Below are 21480 nucleotides of genomic sequence, written 5' to 3' on the forward strand. Positions count from 1 at the left end.
GATTGACCTGATCGGATAGACTACCTAAGATCTAGGTCACTAATAATCCATACTGAGATGTAGAGCGATGACCAGAATTCCACCCTCTACATGCTACGTGACATGTTGGGTCATTCTTCCATACAAACCGCCACGATCATCAAAACCAAATAGAAAATCATTTGCAACAACAGAAAACAAACGCTATGGAACACAAAGTGGTATGAAACTGGAAAAGCTCAAACATCTTCTTGCTAAAGCTCATACTACTGAAACAGTTCCAAACCGCCTCTCCATTACCCGATCTGCGAGCCTGATCAACAAGCAAGGAACACCAGGAGGAGAAAACCTCCCATACCACAACAGTCCGTCAACTCAATATCAAACATGCTTTACCGGTAGTACGAAGCAGGGTTGGACACATCGGTTTGCGAGGGGCTGTATGCCTGGTAAGAGCCTCCGCCGGGGGTCAGAGAAGGGTAGGGTGTGGGCGTGGATGCTGTGCCTGGCACTGGAGGAGGCTGGTGCATCGGAGCTGGTTGATGGGTGGGATAGGGGGGCTGTGCTTGGTGGTGGGGGGCGCTGGCTCCGGCTGGAGGTCGGTTGGCGTCTTCAGGAGGGTAAGAAGATGGTGGGAATTCCGGCTGCTGCTGTTGCTGTTGCTGTTGCTGAGCCGGGAAAGGTGGCTGCGCAGAAGATGGCGGTATGACTTGTCCGGGATACTGAGGGCGATGTTCGACAGGAGAGTCGTAGACAGAAGTGCTCAGTTCTTGGGGATTGTCATATGTCGATTCGGGGCGGTGGTGTGTGGGCTGGTAGAACTCATTCGAGGACTGGCGCTGCTGTTGCTGATACGGGGCGCCCGCGGGAGGTGTGACCCGCGGATCAGGGGATTGTGAAGTGGGGGGGTACGCGTGAGCTTGTTCTCCTCCATAGTAAGGGGTAGGAGTGGGCTGCGCAGGTTGGGCTTCTGTTCTTATGTTAGATGGCGGGATCACCCGATGGGGGAAGTGTTAGGCGAACCTGAAGGACGGGGACTGAAGTATCGCTGAGGATCAGCCTGGGGCGGGGCTTGCGGATATCCTACCGGAGCCGGATATCCGTAAGGAGCTTGAGCCGGCCGTCCATACTGGGGTTGTGCAGGGTGGGACATCGACGCCTCCAAGAGCGATTCGTAGTCGCGGCGGGCTTTGATGAACTTCTCATTGAGCTGCGTAAACTCATCTACAGTCCAATCAGCAAGTGCAAATGCCAAATACCGGGTGTAAGAACACCTACCCTTCTTCTGGGAGTATTTGCCAATGAGCTCGATCAACTTCGGCCGGATTGCCAAGGTCGAGTGGTACAGAGTCGTGATTTCCTCATTGTCCTGCACATTGAGCTCGGAACTGCGAGTACTCAGAAGTGTGAGAAGCTTCTCGACATTCTTGATCTGCCCGAAGACCTCCCCCTCCATCTGAGCTTCGCGCTGCAACTCCTCAACCGTAGGGTCGGGCAGCTTCTCGACGTAGTTGAGAGGAAAAATTCCCGTCTGGCCCCTCAGGGAACCCTTCCACCAATCCTTGTAAACCGACTCCAGAACAGCAATAACATCTCCCTTGCGGAACTGCAATTCACCGGGCTCGGAGGGCTGGAAATCAAATAGTGCCCGCACCCGCGACACCGTGGCCGCGGAGGTTCCGGAGGGAACAGGCTGGGCTGGTGCAGCCACCGGAGACTCACTGACGGGGGCTGCGGCACTGGAGCTGCTGGCTTGCGGCTGGGTCTGAGGAGCCGCGGAGGGTTTCTCCCTGATCGAGAGCGCAAGGGCCATCTGTAACTCCTCTTCTTCCTTCTGGCGATCTGCCTCGGTGATCTCTCTCTTGCCTGGTTTCGAAGGAGGTTGCAAGTTCGGATCTAGAGCCAAAGCCCATGTAAGCCTCCACGTCATCCCGACTAGTTTCCCCTGACTTACTCTGCGTCTTCAACTTCATGTACGCCTGCTCCATGATCCCGAAATCGGGGTTACTAGCAAACATCTCCGTCCATTCATGCATGCGCTCCAGGATCTTCGCTTTGACCTGTTGATGTGTGTTCTGTCGGGCGCGCCAAACTCATCAGTAACCTTTCCAGCGATACACAGCAAAAGTGCGATGTTACTCACCCGATCGCCCGCTAGACGCAGCAGGGCATCTGTGAAACTTCTCGACGCAAGTTCACGGTGAATCTTTGGCCCACAGTTCTGCGCCAAAGCGTTGGCCAACTAAAAAAATTCGAGCAATACAAGCGTCAGCACTGTATGCCTCGACCGATCAAGCCCTCCCACCACTCAGCAGAATCAACCGTGTCAAGGACCGCGAACCTCCAAAGTATATAACTGCACATTGGCATTTCTATGCGCAAGCCTCTTGATCAAAGCGGCCACGGCATCCTTCGCACTAAACAATCACCCCCAACCCACTCGTCAGCCCCAATCCCTCTTCGAGAACACAACTAGAGGGGAAAAAAAAGCGGGACCATACCCAGACTCCTCCGCAGCGACCTTGTCACAAACATCCTATGCGCCAGATTGTCAGAAAACCTCCCCGGAGACAAAATAATCTAGCATGTTGCCGGAGAAAAGCGTACCAGAATATACTCCCAGTTTTCGGCGGTCAGGTTCTCGTCGGTCGCCTTGGCTATTGCGGGAAGTTGAATACGTCAGCGACATCGATCAGAGAGGGCTTAAGCGAGGTAGGTGGGCGTCATGAAAGACAAAGTGAGAGTGAATCGGACAGGCTGTCACTGACCGACTGCGTCGTCGAAAGCATTCTGCTGCGCGCGGAACATTTCGAGTGTTGTGCCTCAGAGCACCACGGTGAGGCGATCGGAGAGAGGTAGGAGAGGTGGCGGGAATGCGCCGTTCGAGTAGCGAGTGGAAGGGTATGAAGGCAGCGCTTGCGCCACTAGGAAACGAGATGAAGTGAATGAAGGAGTAGTAGTGGTGGAAGGAGTGTCAAGGCAATGACTCGTGGTTTCGGTGGAGCGAGTGGCTTTGCTCGTTTACTGGAGTCCGAATACCCAATTGCGGGGAGGTACAGCCTCGATGATGCAGTTGCGGAAGTGTTGTAAATACGTAGTAGGTATGAATTAGGGGGTGAGGAGAAAGCGGTAGCAGTGGTTGGAGTCGGGAGGTGTAGTAGAAGTATGTACCAACACTGCAAGTATGAGCACTGTAAGAAATTATGAACACCACAGTAAGGTGAGCAGGACAAGAACGGGGGGACAAAGTGAGAACTGGAAGCACGAAGGCTGCAACCTGATGAATGCTCAGCAGGTGACGACGGAGGGATCGCGCCGCCCCAGGGCGGAGAGCTGTCGCCTAATCGGGTCTAGTGCGGTCCTGGTACTGCCCTGAGCTCCCGATGACGATATCCATGATAAGTTATGCTACTACTAGTACCAAGTACGAAGTAGTACTACAAAGAAGATCCAGACTGAACGAACACCCTCAGTCCACATATGGCACTGAACTCTATGAACACAATCCATTATTATTCACCCAACGTAGAACGGTACAGAAGGAGCCGTAGCAAAGTTATCTCGGGTTTCCGAGGGTAATATGGCTTGGAAGCCAGCCGATGCAGCAGTAGGAACTGTCGCTATCTCAACAGAATCACAAAGCAGATCAAACAAATCGAATCAAGTTCATGCTTTTGTTCTTTTGTCATGAAGAATGGATGCCAGAAAATGCCTCAGAAATCATCACCGGCTTGCGCGAAAGCAAGAAAACCCCGAGGGCACCATCGCATCGATATGGAAACGGGAAGACACTGCTAGTACATGCAAGTGCAGACTTGTCACTCGGAATGTGGCACAACGACATATTCGACTCGAACCGTAGTTGGAGAAGCAACCCGGTAAGTTCACTAGTATGAATTTCGCACAAGGACAAATGCCGGAAGTAGAGAAATTTACAAACAATTTTTCCACCGTTCCACTGGCTGACCTGGGAAGTCCAGCCATGCCGTCGAGGTACATGTGCATGTGTTCGATGGGCGAAGGGTCCAGACCTCCAGCTCCACAAGCACCGCAACAAAAGGTAGGATGAAAGAAAGGTCATCACAAGAAGAATCCATCGCCGTCTAGAAAATCAAGGGAGATCCGCAGGAAGAAACAGAGAAGGATGAAAAAGACGTTGGTCATTATGCGATGCCAGCATAAGATGTCCAGCAAATATGAAAACATCGGGAGTCATGGGTATCTGAGAGAGAGAAGACAGAAGATATCGACGTATATAGTAACAGTGAAAAGTCACGGTACCTAGGCACCCCCCTTTTGAGCCTTTTCTTGCGCTCGGTTGGCTCGCGCGGCCTTCACCAGCGGCGACAGATGTGACAGAGGGGCGCAGAGGGACATGAACGGATGCTGACACTCAATTAGCAAGGGATCAAACAGCCAGAGGAAAAACATTCGACATACTTTAAGCAGGTCATGAGCAGACGCTCTCTTCTCGGGGTCCACCTTGAGTGCAAGGTGCAAGAAGTCCCGGAAAATAGGAGACAGGTTGTGTTCGTCCTTGATCGTGGGCGTTCCGTTGGTTGCGATCAAGTACAGCGCTCGCAGAGGCGACTCGGTCAAATAAGGAGGCTCGCCCTCAATCATCTCAATTGCCATGATTCCGAGACTCCAGATATCGACCTTGCGGCCATACTCCTTTCGGGTAACGACTTCTGGTGCCATCCAATACGGCGTGCCCACCATAGTGTTTCGCTTGTTGTGCGAGTCGTTGATCTGGGCACAGAAACCGAAATCGGCTAGAAGTAAATTTAGACAGATCGTCCGGTAAACACCAAACATGGAAGAAACAACTTACTCAATTTGATGTTGCCATCCAAAGATAGCAGAATGTTGTCCGACTTGATATCACGGTGGATGACACCTTTGGAGTGAAGATGCTGCAGACCACTCAGAGTCTTACAGATGTCAGCCTTTGAAACAACGACTAGCAACAGGCGTTATAGCTTACCTCTCTGCACACGGCAGCAATCTGCCCTTCACTCATGATGTTGAACGTGACCACATCTGTCAAGCTGCCACCTTCCATATATTCCATCACCACCCATAGGTCCAGACCGTGAAGATAACTGTCCAGGAAGTTGACGATGTTCTTGTGTTTGCTGTCCTTCATGACCAAGATTTCGTTGATGATAAGATCTTTCTTGGGCTGCAAGTCCAGATTCATCTGCTTGATAGCGACACAACTATTGGAGTTATTTTCATACGCGGTGAAAACGCCGCCCGATGCTCCCTGGCCAATCTTGTTAAGGTGGTGGTAAAGCTTAGTCGGGTCGCCGGGAGTGCAAATCGCGAGTAGTCGTTGTCTAACGTCCATGATGTTACTCTGGCGGGCCCGTTGCCGCGGACGAGCAGCGGGGGCGGCGCCGACGGCAGCGGCAGCGGCAGCGGCAGCCGGAGCCGCACGTGCCTGCTGCATCGAAGCAGATGTCTCTTCCACGGGAGTAATGTGCTGAGGAGGTGCTTGCTGCGATGCTTGCTTCTGAGCGGCCTGCTGCTGACGCTGACTGCGGCTCCGCTCAAGCTGTTTACTGACAATCGCCTGCTGGGCTGCAGCCATGGCTTGCTCCTGTTGTTGCTGATACTGAGCCGGAGATGGCGCTGTCCAGGGCACGGGCGTACCATTTGCCTTGGAGTTGGATCTGCTTAGCGGGTGTTGTTCCTTGGGTAAAGGCTCTGTCTCCGGAATTGGCGGTGTTGCATAGGCCTGAGCATAAGCATCCTGAGCTGCGCGGACCGGTGCTGCAGCGTAGGTAGCTGCGGAAGGAGGTTGAGGAGCGGGGCGAGCTGGGGTGATCGTGCCTGCGCTTGGGGGCTTTGGCGGGGCCCGGTTGGGAACGAATCCACCCACCGATGGTGACATGGCTTGGCCTGCTGCAGGAGCACCGCGAGGAATCGGAGGTGGCGCCCGGGGGTTTTCGAAGCTGCCTTCATGGTTCTGAGGGAATCGAGGACTTGTTGGGGGGGAGACTCGCTGCGCGCCAGGACCGTAGGAACCCGTGCCGGAGGCCGGACTGGCTGCTGACTGGTGTTGCGGGTATGCATGGTCAAATTTGTGCCAAACCTCATCATCACCCCGGGCATTCTTCTCATAGAATCTCATGATATCAACCATGGTCTGGGGGTGCTCTTCCTGCTCCTTCTTAGAGATACCGCTCTCCTGTAATAATCGTTGCCATTCTTTCGGGAGACCAGTAAACTGGCCGGTCTGGTTATCGTAGCCGACATGAGTGACGTGGACGGGGTTCTCCGGGGCGGAGATTTTGATGCCTCGTGGGGAGCCGAGCATACTGTTGACAAAGCTGGAAAAACTGCTCTTCTTGCTTCTGCCCGCAAATGGCCTGGTCGTTGTGTTACCCTCGTCGGAGAGACGCTTCGGATTTACCGAGCGGTCATTGTCGGTCGCCCTGTGCACAAACGTCTCCATTCGGCTCTGTAAGGTAGCCAGGCTAGCCGACTGTCTTAATCCTCGGGTTTCAGGGCTTGTGGCCGACCGCAAGGTCGGGGGCTTTTCGGAAACGGGATCAGACTCGGTCGAATTCTCTTTCAAAGAGCTGAGCATGCCCCGACTATCAAATGGGGTGCCAATCAGTTCATCTGAGCTCTGCTCACTGAGAGAAAATCGGCCGGCGGGGGGAGGGCGGGACTTGAAGGAATTATTGCTGGTCGGAAAATAGCCCGACTCGTTGCCAGAGTGTGCTGGAGAAGGATTACCGCTGTTCTGCTCGAGGGAGGATGAGGATGATCCGTATGCGTTCGATCTCGTCCGAGTGTGCTCTCGACCTCCGGCAGCGGCAGCGGAACGAGGGTAGACGGGGGCTGAGGGGTGACGTTTGAGGGAGGTGTTGCTCTGCTGACTCTTCAAGATGCGGGACGTGAAGCTTGGAGGGTCTTTGTGAAGCTTGCTTGACGACCGTCGAAATTTTAGGGAAGAGAAACTATCGTGATTCATGACGTGCGGTATAGGGGGGGGGGGGGGGAGGGGGGGGGGGGGGGTAAGGGAGAGGTGGAGTGACAGTTCGAGCGACTGGTGGCAGCAGGGTTGAGCGACCAAGACTGAGGTTTGATTGGAGGAAGAGGGGAAGCCACTGAGTGAGGCGGTGCGCACTGTGCTTCTTCACTACCGATCACCTTTTGTCGACGATAGGTGTCGAATGGGGACTTCTGGCGGGGAGGGGAGGGGTGGGTGCAATGCTGCACGGTCAGATCGATAGCCCCAACGGGGAGAAGGAGGGGGGGTTGTGAATTCTGATGGAGCAGCGACGGAGGAATCAGATATGTGAGAGGGATCCAGAATACTTGGACAGACGCAAGGGAGGGCGCGAAAGAAGCTGCCGCGGGCTACCGTCAACCAGTAGTTAGCACGTGGAGAGAGAGCATTAACTAGGCGGTGACTGAGGTTGACTGACCTGTCTAATCTCTGTGTCTGTTTCTGTCTGACTTGTCGGTGGTGGTGGTAACGGGTAAAAGGAGAGAGGGAGATCAGACAACGCAGACAAAAGAGAAAGAAAGGTTTGGTATGGTAACAGAAACCTCAAGGAATAATTCACCAAAAAATAGGTGAAATAATGAAAAGTATCAAGAACAACAAAACGTCAGTGATGGAATTTAATTCTGTTGAATGCAGGATGCACTGCAGATAACCGACAGCTCAGCACACAAATCTGCAATACCAAGAAAAGTAATAACATAACAGTCACCGAGAAGGACGGCCAGCAATGACGATGGGAGAGAAAGGAAGAGGGAGAGGGGGTTGGGGGGTTAGAAGGGAGGTGGGGGGAGGTGGGCGATTCGAGAGCGAGGTGGAGGGAGAGAGGAGGGGGGGAGGAGCAGCAAGAGCAGCAGCAGTAGCAGTAGCAGTAGCAGTAGCAGCAGCAGCAGCCGGTAGACTAGATTGAACGGTGGAGGAGGAAGCAAGCGATTGATTATTGAAGCGAGTGCTAAAACGGCCCGTCGTTCTGTATGATTTTTACAACAACGGGTCCAGCCACAGATGGCAGCGGCTGGTATTAAAACTACGGTACTGACTTACGGAGTAGACAAGGTAGTCCTAGACTCCTGAGTCCTAAGTTAGGTAGTATAGCAGTGCCACTGCACCTACTACATACTAAAAGTAATCGGGCGGTCAACATTCCAATCATAACCCCAGCGCCGTGGGAGGACGTTGTCCCTTGTCCAACCCATACAACTGCTGGGAGACTACTCTGTACCTAGTACCTATCTCCTCTCAATCACAACAAGCAATGACGGCTTGTCTAAAAGGGGATATCGGTGCTCCGTAACGTAGGTAGGTATTTGCACTGCTGCCAGTATAATATAAACCCTAATACATACAATACTGGCCGGTACTTTTGTTGACCCCCCGTAAAAAAGGCGTACATCATCTGTTTCAGACTCAGATATACTGTGTAGTGTGTAGTGAGCAGTGCCTCCGAACGGGCAACCAGAGAAGAAAAATTCTAGACACGTCCTTTCGACCCCAGTTGCATGTTGAGATGTGGAGCGCGAACTGACTGATTGATGCTCTTCCCATTTTCTCTGGTACAACTCCACTCCTTTCCGTCACTTTGGACGAGAAAAAGGCCCAGGAGGGTAGGTATAGCGCTCCCTACGACTCAGGGAGCCGAAGGTCTCGAATATGGTCTTAATCATTTCTGGGTTCCCGTCCCCGGCCGGAGACTAAAAACAAATTAGCATCATCGTAATTAAGTAGGTCAGATAGATTAAAATGTCTGAGCTGCCCCGGACTTCGGCGATTCACTGGGAATAAGAAGAATCATCAGTAGTGTGGAAGTGGGAAGTTTGCAGGATGGATGATGGTAATAATAATCAAACCGACAAGAATAATGAATAATAATAAAATGATACCTTATTACCTACAGGATGGAACGGTTAGTGGCGCGCTAGGAAGGGCGGGGCACAAAATCAGTTCCAGTCCAACCAAATTGTGTGCCCAACATCAATCTGCCCTTAATACCGACAACTATTATTGTTCCATGCCGCAGTGGATACTTTTTCCCCTTCGACCTCGACGCCCACCGATATTGCATTACTTACTATTGATTGGGAGACAGAGCATAGCGTCATCGCTTGGGAGAACCAAGCTAGAAGTATCAACGTCTTTTGAGGTTGCTTCCCAACCATGTGCTGTACTCAGTATGCTCCGTGACTGACATGAGTGAGCGCTGAGCTCAGCTCAAGGGGAAGACTGCGACAGGGAGGTTTCCTACCTCAGATCTGATGATCCTGCAGGTACTGTGCGTGAATTTGAGGAGGGTTGCCTCGATCATACTCGTACCAACACGACACACACACACACACACACACACACACACACACACACACACACACACACACACCACGTCCATTCGGAGATCCCATTAGATTATTGACCACTTTCCGACCCCTGCACCTACAGCAAAAGACTTGTTCTGTTTCCAGACCAGAGAGAGAAAGAGAGAGTCACACATCTGTTTCCGGACTGCCGCTGCCTGCCCCCTTGATGCACACCAATCTCAATCTCTGGTAGGATAAAAAGGAGAATGAGTGGGCTGAGGGCAGATCATATATGACTGATCATCATTTGAACTGACTATAAACCACGAGAAAAATAAAGTCCCGAGAACCCTTGCTAGGGGTGAAGGGCAAAGGCGGGCTGGAAGAATCGAAGCATAGAAGATTGTTCTATAGCGATGGACAGACGACGATCTCTAGAGCCTCGTTTGAGAAGGACATGGGTAGTCACCACAATACAGTAGTAGACACACACGCCCCGCGACGAAGCTCCTCCTCACTCACTCATTGTCATTTCGATGTATCACGGCTAGAACCTCTTATGTGAAACTTGGCTGATTTCATCCTTCTTCGACCAGTCTCATTTAGACTTTTGGTTGGGGCGGGGACCGGCAAATCCCGTCCTCTTCCCTTTTCTGCAACGAAAATGACGTCTAAGTGTCCTTGATGCCAGGTTTTCCAAATTGACCATAAATTATCGGCTGTTGCGATCGGGTGGGTTGGATGGGTTGGCTCTCATCGTTGTAACAACCACTCAGTACTAAGTTCTTGACACAATGGAAGGGGCGCTTAGACCGTCAAATTATCATTCCTCTCGCACTTGAATATTCCGTACTTTCAACTCCCCTTCCCCGTACCCCTGGAACTCGATGGCAGAGTCGAATCGACCTATGTCCAATAAAAGCTGCAGTATTTCGCAGATTATTGATTGAATGAAGTGTCACATCACACTGACCGGAGTGAGAAGCGGCAATAACTTTTGCTGATGGTGGAATCGAGATCCAGCGATAACGTACGGAGCCTACCGGTATCGGGATTGGTGGTCGTCGATCCAGCGAGGGGACAACTTGTGTGCAGGCAGCCGTGCTATAGACCCTGACTTTCGAAATCGACCTACCGTTGAAAGTATAAATCGCGAGGGGTTGGTTGCTCGATGGAATAGGGATGGGTAGGACGGACATATTGACCTTCCAAGAAAGCTTCAGTGGTTGCGGTGCCAATTCGACCATGCCCGAGATCAGATACCAACGCTATGAGTATGTGCACCGTGGTACTGCTGTGGTCTTGGAATTAGGGTCTAGAACTTGGGCGCCATCCAGGTACCTGGACTGCTCAGGGCTGGAGGTCCGGCTTTCCTCTTTGAGAGCTTTGAGCCGGTACATATACAGTGCTGATGGGCATTGGTAGCCCTACTTGCCTATTGCACCTGGTGTGTTAAGACCACAGATGAGTACTCGATGTGCGTAGAGAGAAAATGTCCGTCTGCCTGGTGCTTAGCATAGACGTCAACCTAAACAGTCCTCTCCGGATTATCTGTATACCTCCCACGGATACACGTAGTACCCCTCCATCCACCAGCCAGCAAATCCACAACCCACATCAACAACAATCGCAGTGGTACAGCATATCCCCAGACCTGACACATACCCAAGAGAAATATCTCAGACGACCCAAACAAAACCCCTTCTTCGATCTACAAAATTCAAGTGGATAACATCCCAGGCTCGGGCCGGTACTGTACATTCTGAATCCCACCGCACACGCTCGCTCATCCACTTAGAGACGAGATCGTCATTGCACGATGACCGTACCGTCATCTGGCCCCAGGTTTCTGTTGCCACTTTGCGGAATGGAGGTTGGCGATTGAGCTTCCAAGCACTCTCCCTACCAACGACCGCGCCGTTTCATAATGCACATCTCACGTCACTTAGTATGGACGGGGCTTTTGGGCCTATACCGGCGGTACTTGTATACTTCCATGTGTAAGTGGATACAGCTGCTGCTGCATCCCCGAGATGCTCATCTTGTATGCGTATGATAGCTTTTCAGCGGTCTTTCTCTTTCTCATTTTTTTTTAGCTCGAATTCAGCGATGATGCCATGTTTCTGCGCCCATGCGTCACTCGCGAATACCAGGTGCCTTGTTCTCGACGGTGATATGTGCATGGTGCGCGTATTTCTGATTCGGCTTTGTGGTCGAGAACACTATCGTCGGCACGTGGGAGCTTCCGTCGATGGAGCGGTAGCAACGCTATTTCCCAGAGAGTGTCGGGGCTGAAGAGAAGAAGACTTTCGTGGCTGTCGCTGTATGTACTGTACATACTTGCACCCACTGCAAGTGGAGTAGATTCAAGCTTTGCGGGGTGTTGGCCACCTGCAAGTAAGGTTGGAATGACATGGCCGCTTACCTAGTCCCGTCCGCTTTCCCCCGGGAGGAAGCGAGGGGGATAAGGTTTGATATGTAAGGCTGTTCTGCGCTGTACATAAACGTCCTGGATGGAATAAGCTCCCATGGGGCTGGCGAGACTTGTGCGTGCGGGATCGGGGAGATCCATCCCTGCCTTGCGTTTTCTGGTGGCATGCATGCACGCATGCGAGTTGTAGATGGGATGGGATGGAGGTTGAAAACAAGGTGATAGAATGAGTGGTGAATATATGTATTCCTATCAAGGTGTCCTAACTACCTTCTCGGGTATTATGTCTTCGTTATGTATGTATATATGGAGATGACAAGAATCTCTCTTAAAAAAAGTCCCAACCCCAAACAAACTCAATCCAATCGCAAAAGCCTTCACCGTCCGACATATTTCAGTTCGAGCCATCTCAATGGGATGAAGGAGATGGTGGTGAAGACTAGCGCTAGCTCGTTGGCGATATCACCGCCGTCCTCGCCGATCAGCTTCGCCAGAGCGCCGACGTAGTAGGTCTCATCCATTCCGACGATCCAGCCTGCGGCGCCGCAGAGGAAGGAGGTCAGGCCGGCGAAGCCGATGGGCATGCGCGAGGGAGTGTCCCAGGCGTCGAGGTCGTAGTTGGCTAGGTTGCCGCCGCGGAAAAGGTAGTGTTCGCAGAACAGGATGACGAAGAAGGAGGTGTTCCAGTAGCCCAGCAGCGAGAGGAAGTTGTTGAGCACAGTCAGCAGGTGGTCGCGACCGGCGATGCCGATGGCGATAATGCAGCCGAAGACGATCACCGTCCAGATGGTGCGGGGCACCTTGCGGAAGGGCGGGGCGAACAACTGCGCGCTGATGGAAGCGGCGTAGATGTTGATGCAATTCATACCGACTGGGACGGAGTCAGTATCGGGGTACCGTATATTTGGTACGTGTGATGGGGAAAGCTTACCATTGGCCAGAACCATCAGGACTAAGCAGAATTTCGCAAACTTCTTGGGATGAATGAGCTCCTGCAGCATGTAGCCGATGCCGCCGTCATAGGCAGCGGCCCACTCCTCGTTCGTGTCCAGCGCCGAGGCAATGCATGCGCCCAGCAGCAGGCCAATGCAGGTCGGCAGGGAGATACCCAGGGTGGTGAAGAAGAAAACCTTGACCCGGGAGGTGTTGACCGGGTAGTGCACGTAGAAGTCGGATACGATGGAAGACCACGAGGCACTGGATCCGTAGATGACACTGATCAGACTCAGGACTTGTCCGGACTTGGTCAAGCCGGAGACTGTAGCGGGTTGGGCGAGGTTGGCATGGTTGCCTGACTGCCCATAGACGATCATAAAGATGATGAAGGCGATCAGCCACATCCACTGCTCGAGGCTCATCACCACTTTCAGGCCGAAGAAGACGATGGCCAGACTGAGGCAGGCCACAATGATGACTCCCACGATGATCGAGATGTTTCCATCTGCGACGGCGACGAGAGCCTGGCCGGCGGTGATACAACTGACAGAGGACCAGCCCAGCTGTTCGACCACGTTCAGCGCGGCGATGATAGACGATGGGTAGAATCCTAGGGAATATCGAGAGATGGCGACTTGGCGAAGACCAGTACCGGGACCCAAGGTAGCACACCAACCCTATTGGAGAAAGACGTAAGCACTCTTGACTGCCTATCAAGAGAATGGTATGCGAACCGTGATTGCCCCGCCCAGAAGTGTCGCGCAGATGATGATGGGGATGACCTGCCCCAAGCTGAGGCCAAACTCCCACCCCAAGAATCCCGTACTGAAACAGCTGAGGTTCATGGTCGCAGACGCCCAGATCAAGCCCATGGCCAGAGTGTTGGGAGGCTGCTTCTTCTCCGGCGTCACTCGCTCGATACTGTTGGATTCGATCCCCAACTTCTTATCCAACAGAGCCTCATAGTAGAGGACCTTAGGGAAGAATCCCGCGGGTTTCACCAGGGATTGTTCCTCCACCTCAGCTGTTGACAGCTTCGGCTCGACCTTGTGGCCCTCTTCCAGTGTGGGGTACTCCATCCTTTGGAGGCTTCTTCTTGCTGCTTGCTGCTTGCTGCTGTTTGGGGGACAGTTCGACCGCTCGCAGCAAGAGGAAGAAGGAAAGAAACTTTTTTTTTCTTCCCCAGAAAAATGCCAGGGCGTTATTTATATGTAGCACGGCTTATTCCAAAAAATTAATAAGAGAAACTGGTGTATGGCATTAAAAAGAGTCCCAGAAACTGCAGGCGGCGCTAGCCGAGGAATGGATGGGACCGTTTGGTTCGAGTCGGCAACTCCCAGGCACGCTTTATCTTTTGCCTTCCAGAATCTTTGGAATGTTATTTGTGGGACACGGTTTTTTCTCTTATCAGTTGGCGATTTGCCCCCCCTCAGTCTAATCTCAAATCAGCAGAACCGCGGATATCATGATATTTCTTGGGTGATAAGAAGATGTTCCGCCGGCTAAAATCCGTTGAACTTCCCGAGTCCAGGGTTGGGGCAGCACGTGGCAAGATACCATTCTTGTCTTGTTTGGGTCATGATGAGGCTGTCAAACCCGAGAGGAAAATTTAAACAAGCAATCTTTTGTCCATCAGTGCAGTGGCAGACAGTCTACCAGTCTGGGTTAAGGTTGCGATCCACATCGGCCCTTGTGTCTCTCTCTGCAGCACGCTCGGAGCGGAGTGGGTCGAGAAGTTTTCGACCTCGGTGACCTTATAGAGCACCACCAAGACTTTGAACAGCGTTCACTCTACTGTCAGACGGCCTGATTTGTACACTCTCCGGCCTACATGCAATCGAGAAGAGCATTGTGTAGATAGGCGTATCTACAAGAGGATCCTTCGCGGCGGAGGGCCAAAAAAGAAGAGGGGGAGCGGGAAAAAAAAGTGCAACCCTATGATAAGCTTGTCTTGGCAGAAACTCCCGCAGTGACCCTCTGCTTGAGTGGCGATTGTCCAATCTCGCCCGCGCAATAATATCTGTCTCGGACTCTGGACCAAACCCCGGCGGCCTATCGGACATCCCGCCACACCTCACTGCGGAAGGGCAGCCCGTGCAATGTTCACCTCCGCAAGTTGAAAGGATTTTGGCAGAAGCTAGCAGCCATAGGGTATGCTGTGTCGCTTGTCTGCATGAGCCTTCAAACAAAGGAACGAGAGCTGGGGGGTCAATGATGGTCGTCATCAACTACACTTCCGCAGTGCGGAAGTAATGGCCGCCATATGAAAAGGCCATGCGCCGCATTTGAGACCGAGTCGAGGCCTATACCCAAACAATAGCTCAACTGTACTTCGTGACATGATTCGGTTCAAGCAAATACGTTCTTCCGATCCCAAAATCTCTCCACATTCTGGTTCTCATTAAAAAAGCTTTGTGAGTTCACGTTTTGTGGGGTGTTGCTGATTACCGTAACGTCAGTAGCCGGACTCAGGCAAGTCCATGGATGTGTCAGCCTTTGGCTCTCATTCGTTCCTCTCAGCCTCATTCAGCATGAAAGTCGAAGTCAGTCGGCGGTCATTGGAACAAAGCTTGGACAGCCTTTCAAATGAGAAGAAAATAGCAGCTGGAGTGTCGACAGGCCATTCAGAAGCACGGAAAAGAAAAGATGATATTGTGTGGTTCAAAACACTGCTCAATAATGATCTGTGTGGTTATGGTTCCAACTGGATGGAACGGCAGTCATCATGGCAGTCATCATGGCAGTCATCATGGCAGTCATCTATGCCATGATGGCATAGCAGAGACAGCAGCAGCAGCAGCAGCAGCAATTGAAAGAGAGGGAGCAAGTGAGGGAGAAAGTATTGTAAGTGGTGAGTGAAAGGCGGCTCTGGGCGGTGGCACTCCAGACCATCGCCCAAAGAGGAATAATCACTACTGCATGCTTTCCCTCCTCCAGGCAGTTGTCTGTCCTCTTCCCGAACTTCCATCTCTTCTTCCATTCCCTTCTTTTCCCTTTACCTTTACCTCTTCTCATTCTATCCTCACCACCCTCATCTTTACCTACTACCTCGCCATTGTGTCAATTCGTTGACCCTCTCTCCCTCCTCTCCCTCTCTCATTCACCTCTCCCCCCCTTTCCCTCCCCTCTCTCCTAATTCCTCATCTCCCCCTCTCACATCCTACCTCTTGTTCCGCCTTCCCACTTTTTCCGAATTCCTTCCCCCCCTCATTTTCAGTCCTGGGATGCAATAGCGCCTGCGATCTTGACTTTAATTATCGTTTCTACAGCCCTTAGCCTCAGCAGATAGCAATTGACTTTGTTCGCTTCTCAGCTGCTCCTTTTTTGGCTCTCGCATTTAGGGATTGGTGTGATCAAAACAATCAGTCCTTTCCAATCCCCCGCTACTCGACATCCATTTATAATTACACGGACGCCTGCGTTTAGCTGGTATACTGCGCCTCTCTCTCCATTGGTCCCCCTCTTCCTAATCCTAACGTCATCGTCTGCTAGTGTCCGTCTGTATTCTTCTCTCGGCCCAATCGCCTAATCACTATCTGCGGTGCAATTCGTCCCATTTCGCTTTGTCCTGCTACAATGGCTTCCGAAGCAGTCGCAGTCGATGTCAACGGTGGCGCCAAGTCCCGGGCCGCTATGTTGGAGGAGCAGCACGCTCGCGATGAGGCACACAAAGTGACCGTGGAGGATGTAGTGGATGAGGAGGATCTCAAGCACCCTCCCCCATCCTCGGTGGTCGAGGCCTCCGAGTCCAATGCTTCCTCTCAGCCTGCGACTCCGTCCATCCCCAAGGCTGCCCCCAAGAAGGCCCCTGCTTTCGACGTGCAGTCCGAGGAGTTGTTCCCTGCTCTTGGAAGTGGGCCCAAGCCCAAGGCTCCCGCCGTCTCGGCCTGGGGTGCTCGCGGTCCTTCCGCTGCTGCTGTCGCTAACGGCGCCAGTGGTGCACAAGCAGGTATGTGTCCAGTGGCCAGTCACATATAATCCTCCGATCCTCGCGGCTGACACAGGTTTTGAATCAGCTTCTGATGTCCCGAGAATCATGAGTCTGCCTGGAAAGCACATGGAGCAGCTTCGGCTCGCACCATCCCAGATGCTTCCCCGCGGCCAGATGAAGAAGCCTTTGCGCGACATTCTGCGCGACATTTCTCGGCGCTCCAAGGCTAACGTGGATATGCGCGGTGGACCGGGAGGCTCCATCATCTTCGAGGGTAAAGGTTCCGCGGATGCCGTCAGACAGGCGCTGAAGGAGGTCGCACAGCAAGTCGGATCTAAGGTTTGTCGATGACACTGTCCATCAACGGCATGAATGACTGACATCTCCGTCTAGCAATCCGTCCGCGTTCCCATCCCCACATCCGCCCGCCCCCACATCATTGGTCGCCAAGGAGCTGTGGTTCAAGACATTCAGCAACGCACAGGCGCGCGTGTTCAGGTCCCGCGTGCTGACGAGTCTGCCTCTGCTGATGATTTCGATGACGATGATACCATTGACGTGTTGATCGAAGGTGATGCCGTTGCCGCGGAAATGGCTCGTCGTGAGATCGAGGCTATTGTTCGTGAGAGAGCTTCCAACATGAGCTTGAGACTGAAGACTATCCCCCCCGAGTTCTTCCCTTTCATCGCAGGTGCTCACAACGCGCAACTCCGGGAAATTGAGCAGCGCACAAAGGCACAAGTGCACGTGCCGCGTTACGACACCTGGCAGAGCCAGCCTCCCCCTCAGGAGGCTGACCCCGGTCATGTTCAGTTCGCTCCTGTTTCGGACAGACACATCCACATCTCTGGTGAGCGCACTGCGGCCCAGGAGGCTCGCGCGGAGATTGAGAGGCTTGCTGCCGAGCTGCAGCGCCAGCTGACACTGCGCCAACTCGCCATCAACCGCGGCCAACATCAATTCATCCTCGGGGACAATGCTGATGCTTTGCATGAATTCCTTGCCGACACTGGCTGCGCCATTGTTCTGCCTCCCGATTCCGATGATAGCGAGTTCCTTGCTATCACGGGACCTGTTGACTGCATCGAGAATGGCATTAACAGGGCCATGGATCTCGCCACGAGCATGCAAATGGCGAGCATTGACCTCTCCCGTCAACACCCCAATGCGCCTGCTGGACCTCATGCCCATGCTCGTGCCTTGACTCGCTACCTCAGACAGCGCCAGATCATCAAGGAGTTGGAGAATTTGTATGATGCTCGCATTGCGCTCCCGCCCAGCTCTAACGGCCCGGTCACCTGGGAAGTTTACTCTCGGGATGGCAAGAACACAATTCGTGCGCGGTCTGATATCATGAACCTCGTCCAAGCACACCCCCCGACCAGAATCCGTGCCGTCAATGTTGATCCTTACTACCACCCCTACCTGGAGTCTCGCACCATCCCTAAGCTTCAAAACGACTATGGTGTTCATCTCCTGGTGCCCGAAGACCTTGATAGCTCAGACGTTTTCATGGTTTACGAGGGCCCTTCGTCTAACGCTGGCCAATTCGAGATCCCAAGACAAAGACCTTCCCCCGCAGAAGTTGCCACCTTTGAAAAGGTCCTCCAGGAAGCTCAGGACTACCTCCTGAGCGCTCTTGGCGACCAGAAGGAAGTCGTGGCGAAGACCATCAATGTGCCCAGCAAGTACCAGGACAAGGTCCGGAAATTCATTGCCCGCGAACAACAGTCTAAGGGCGAGGAGGAGATCCCCGTCCGTGCCATTGTCGGTGAAGGATCCAGCCGTACTGAGGCCGAAGTTGCGCTTCGTGGTCCTTCCCGCCTGGTGGAAGACCTGATCTCCAAGATTCAGGACTTTGTTGTGGAGCAGGAGAAGGATGACCTTGAGAGAGGCTACACTACGACTTTCGACTTCCCCCAGAAGTTCGCTAACTTCCTCATTGGCAAGAAGGGCGAGAACATCAACAAGCTGCGCGACGAGTTCGATGTGGATATCAAGGTCGAGAACGGCAAGGTTGAAGTTAAGGGCCCCAAGGCGAAGGCCGATGCTGCCAAGACCCGCATCATCAACCTTGGAAAGAAATTGGAGGATGAGACGACTCACACTCTGAAGATCCCCGCCCAGTACCACCGTGAGCTGATCGGTCAGAAGGGTAGCCAGGTGAACAGACTGCAGGACCGTTACTCTGTCCGTGTTCAGTTCCCCCGAGCTGCCAGTGACGACCAGGAGACTTCCAGCGAAGCTGGTGGCTCTCGCCCCAACCGGTCTCAGCAGGCTGCGGACGAAGTTATCATCAAGGGCCCCAGCAAGGGTGCCGACTCGGCACGGGATGAAATCCTGAGTCTGTTGCAGTGGGTTGTCGACCACTCCCACACTGCGACTGTGTCGGTGGCCCAGGCCCAGATCCCCTCCCTGATCGGGCAGCGCGGTCGCGAGATGGACAAGCTCCGCGCCGATACCGGGGCCCAGATTGATGTTCCGGGCGCCAACGATGCACCGGATGAGTCGGGCCGCGTGCAGATCAAGATCCGGGGTACCAAGCAGCAGGTCGAAGAGGCCAAGAAAACCCTGCTTCAACGATCCGGCGAGTTCGATTCCATCGTCACCAAGACCATCGACGTGGACAAGAAGTACCACAAGTCCCTCATCGGCAGTGGCGGTAAGTTTGGTCCGCAATAATAGTCGACGCAATTTGCTAATCATAAACAGGTGCCAACATCCGTAAGATCGTTGCTGATGCTGGCGGTCCCACTGATGGCAGTGCTTCTCGGCTGGTCAAGTTCCCCCGTCCTGACAGTACTGAGTCGACCATCAAGCTGGAAGGAAACGAACAGGTTGTTGACAAGATCATCGCTGCCATCGAAGAATTCGTCAAGGAGCGTGCGGATCAGGTGACGGTGACTCTTGACGTTCCCACTATCCAACACCGTCTTCTGATTGGCCGCGGTGGTGATACCCGCCGCAACATTGAATCGAAGTTCAACATCACCCTGGACATCCCCAAGCAGGGCTCTGGCCGCACCGAGATCAAGCTCAAGGGACCCAGCCAAGCCGTTGCCGAGGCCAAGGAGCACATTGACGGTATGCTCAAGGATCAGCAGGGTGAGACGGTTGAAGTGCCCCGCCACCTGCACCATGTGATTGCCGACAATGGCTCGTTCTTCCGCCGTCTTCGTAACGATTACCGTGTCACCGTCGATCACGCTGGCCAACAGGTGCCTGCCAAGCCCGTCTCGGAGGAGTCTCGCGGCGAGGTCAACGGAGCCTCGTCGCTGCCACTGATCACGGATGAGCCCACCGATGCCGCCGAGGTCCACTCGTGGAAGGTGATCGACAACAGCCCTGCGCCCGCCGACTCGTCCGAGCCTGCTACCATTCCGTGGGTGCTCGCCGGCACCAGCGACAACGTGGCCAAGGCCAAGTCGGCTCTGGAGAAGGCCATCGCCAATGCCTCCCAACAGTCTGCTACCGGTTACCTGATCCTGCCCGACCCTAAGACGTACCGTTTCGTCGTCGGCCAGGGTGGTAGCCAGATCAACGCGATCCGCAAGCAGACGGGATGCCGGATCAACGTCCCCAAGGGCCAGGCCAAGGGCGAGGCGATCGAGATCAAGGGCAGCAAGGACGGTCTGGAGGAAGCCAAGGACATGATCCTGGAGGCAGTCCGCGCTGGCACGAGCGGTAACTCCCGGTAAACGGATTGACGACAATATACAGAGTGCAAGAAAACAAGACGTGGTTTCACCTAGGAAAGGGTTTTGGAAACAATCAGGACGCTTTTCTCTCCTCCCTCCCTCTCAGCATCATTAAACATTTCTACACCTACGATTACCATTACTTCTTTTTTCCTTTTACTTTACAGTTCTATATTTGTGTTGTTATGTTTATAAAAAGAAGACTGTTACGATCAGAGATCCCATGAGCATTTTTTTCTTTTTGGGCAGCGGTTGGATTGTCTTTTTTTTTATCTTCCTGCCATGATTTATGCATGAGCTAGCCCTATCGACTCTCATCTTACTCTACTCTACAGCTACCTCCAATTGTGATTTATTTGCACTCCAGTAAAGGGGGGGTAGTGCCTTCTGACTTTAAGTGACACTCCTTTCGCGTAATTGTTCACCAAGATTGCAAGTATATCCGAGATTGCACACGGCACTCATGGAACATGGTATAGATATCTTCCACCTTCCACCGTTCACCTCCCAATCAACAAAGCTTCTTCCCCTGAACCTGAGCGACGTGAATCTCTTCCCTCCATAACTAGAGCATACACCCACTTCCACAACATTCCGAACCCACTCATCTAGCAAGACCGGCATAAACATAACAAAAAAGGGGGATCTTCTTTCAAAGCCTTCGATGATGTAAAAAAAAAAGGAATGGGAATTAAGAACATACGGTATGGATTTTGAGCACACACATCAATAACAAAACCGGAAATAAACAACCCAACACACACGCACAAGAAAACCCCGCAAACAAACAAAAAAGAAGTCTACTGCTCAGACGCAAGCGAAGCCTTCTGCAGATATTGGTAGGCGCCGTAGGCGATCAGACCGCCGACGACGAGGAAGGCGTAGAGGCCGACGCCCAGACCGGCGGCGTCGCCGGAGGAAGAGCCCGAGGCGGCGGAGGGGTTGGCATGCGAGCGGGGGGCGGGGTCGCCGGGCTTTTTTGGGGGGTAGTGTTAGCATTGGTTTTGGTTGTGTTGGAATGAGTTTGTAGGGTCAGGCAGGGGCCAACTAACCATGCGCTTCACGTTCCCCACGAAGAGACCGTCCAGGATCTCGCGGGCTTCGTCGCTGTGGCCGACGTCCTCGAAGGCTTCGGTGCCGTCCTGGCCGGCGACGTCGAGGAGGACTTCTTCGCCTCCGCTGTTTTGGGGGGG

At 53.1% G+C, this 21480-nt stretch overlaps 8 protein-coding genes across 8 annotated transcripts; 1 reads left to right on the forward strand and 7 right to left on the reverse strand.

Annotated features, from left to right (window-relative positions):
• Positions 1–35: 35 nt before the first annotated feature.
• BO95DRAFT_448453 (ESCRT-0 subunit protein HSE1) lies at positions 36–3234 on the reverse strand. The gene is made up of 9 exons (XM_025587845.1): positions 2748–3234; positions 2587–2636; positions 2481–2515; positions 2321–2396; positions 2123–2221; positions 1934–2054; positions 1258–1875; positions 1003–1203; positions 36–949 (listed from the first exon to the last, which is right to left on the reverse strand). Exons 1-9 carry the CDS (start codon positions 2785–2787, stop codon positions 372–374), a joined length of 1818 nt encoding a protein of 605 aa, XP_025436321.1. The 5' UTR covers positions 2788–3234; the 3' UTR covers positions 36–371.
• A 231-nt stretch (positions 3235–3465) lies between these two features.
• On the reverse strand, positions 3466–4355 carry BO95DRAFT_448454 (uncharacterized protein). The gene has a single exon (XM_025587846.1). It carries the CDS (start codon positions 4058–4060, stop codon positions 3665–3667), a length of 396 nt encoding a protein of 131 aa, XP_025436322.1. The 5' UTR covers positions 4061–4355; the 3' UTR covers positions 3466–3664.
• pakA (mitogen-activated protein kinase kinase kinase kinase STE20) lies at positions 4161–7339 on the reverse strand. The gene is made up of 4 exons (XM_025583981.1): positions 4967–7339; positions 4814–4913; positions 4420–4754; positions 4161–4365 (listed from the first exon to the last, which is right to left on the reverse strand). The coding sequence occupies exons 1-4, from the start codon at positions 6965–6967 to the stop codon at positions 4261–4263; spliced, it is 2541 nt and encodes an 846-aa protein (XP_025436323.1). The 5' UTR covers positions 6968–7339; the 3' UTR covers positions 4161–4260.
• A 1714-nt stretch (positions 7340–9053) lies between these two features.
• On the reverse strand, positions 9054–9864 carry BO95DRAFT_448456 (uncharacterized protein; the record flags this gene model as incomplete). The annotated part of the gene is made up of 1 exon (XM_025587847.1): positions 9054–9864. A coding segment is annotated over exon 1 (172 nt), but the record flags the coding sequence as incomplete, so codon positions are not given.
• A 2103-nt stretch (positions 9865–11967) lies between these two features.
• On the reverse strand, positions 11968–13958 carry BO95DRAFT_448457 (putative nucleoside transporter). The gene is made up of 3 exons (XM_025587848.1): positions 13393–13958; positions 12654–13335; positions 11968–12593 (listed from the first exon to the last, which is right to left on the reverse strand). Exons 1-3 carry the CDS (start codon positions 13735–13737, stop codon positions 12100–12102), a joined length of 1521 nt encoding a protein of 506 aa, XP_025436325.1. The 5' UTR covers positions 13738–13958; the 3' UTR covers positions 11968–12099.
• Positions 13959–14195: 237 nt separating this feature from the next.
• BO95DRAFT_40538 (uncharacterized protein) lies at positions 14196–15011 on the reverse strand. The gene has a single exon (XM_025584000.1). It carries the CDS (start codon positions 14881–14883, stop codon positions 14413–14415), a length of 471 nt encoding a protein of 156 aa, XP_025436326.1. The 5' UTR covers positions 14884–15011; the 3' UTR covers positions 14196–14412.
• Positions 15012–15800: 789 nt separating this feature from the next.
• Positions 15801–20783, forward strand: BO95DRAFT_40555 (putative RNA binding effector protein Scp160). Its single transcript, XM_025584008.1, has 5 exons — positions 15801–16087; positions 16151–16607; positions 16675–16928; positions 16983–19251; positions 19302–20783. Exons 2-5 carry the CDS (start codon positions 16235–16237, stop codon positions 20285–20287), a joined length of 3882 nt encoding a protein of 1293 aa, XP_025436327.1. The 5' UTR covers positions 15801–16087; positions 16151–16234; the 3' UTR covers positions 20288–20783.
• A 188-nt stretch (positions 20784–20971) lies between these two features.
• Positions 20972–21465, reverse strand: BO95DRAFT_448461 (cytochrome b5-like heme/steroid binding domain-containing protein; the record flags this gene model as incomplete). Its single annotated transcript, XM_025587849.1, has 2 exons — positions 20972–21261; positions 21340–21465. Coding segments are annotated over 2 exons (300 nt in total), but the record flags the coding sequence as incomplete, so codon positions are not given.
• Positions 21466–21480: the final 15 nt, after the last annotated feature.

The sequence above is a fragment of the Aspergillus brunneoviolaceus genome (genome assembly GCF_003184695.1).
Source record: "Aspergillus brunneoviolaceus CBS 621.78 unplaced genomic scaffold BO95scaffold_122, whole genome shotgun sequence".
Classification (NCBI taxonomy): domain Eukaryota; kingdom Fungi; phylum Ascomycota; class Eurotiomycetes; order Eurotiales; family Aspergillaceae; genus Aspergillus; species Aspergillus brunneoviolaceus.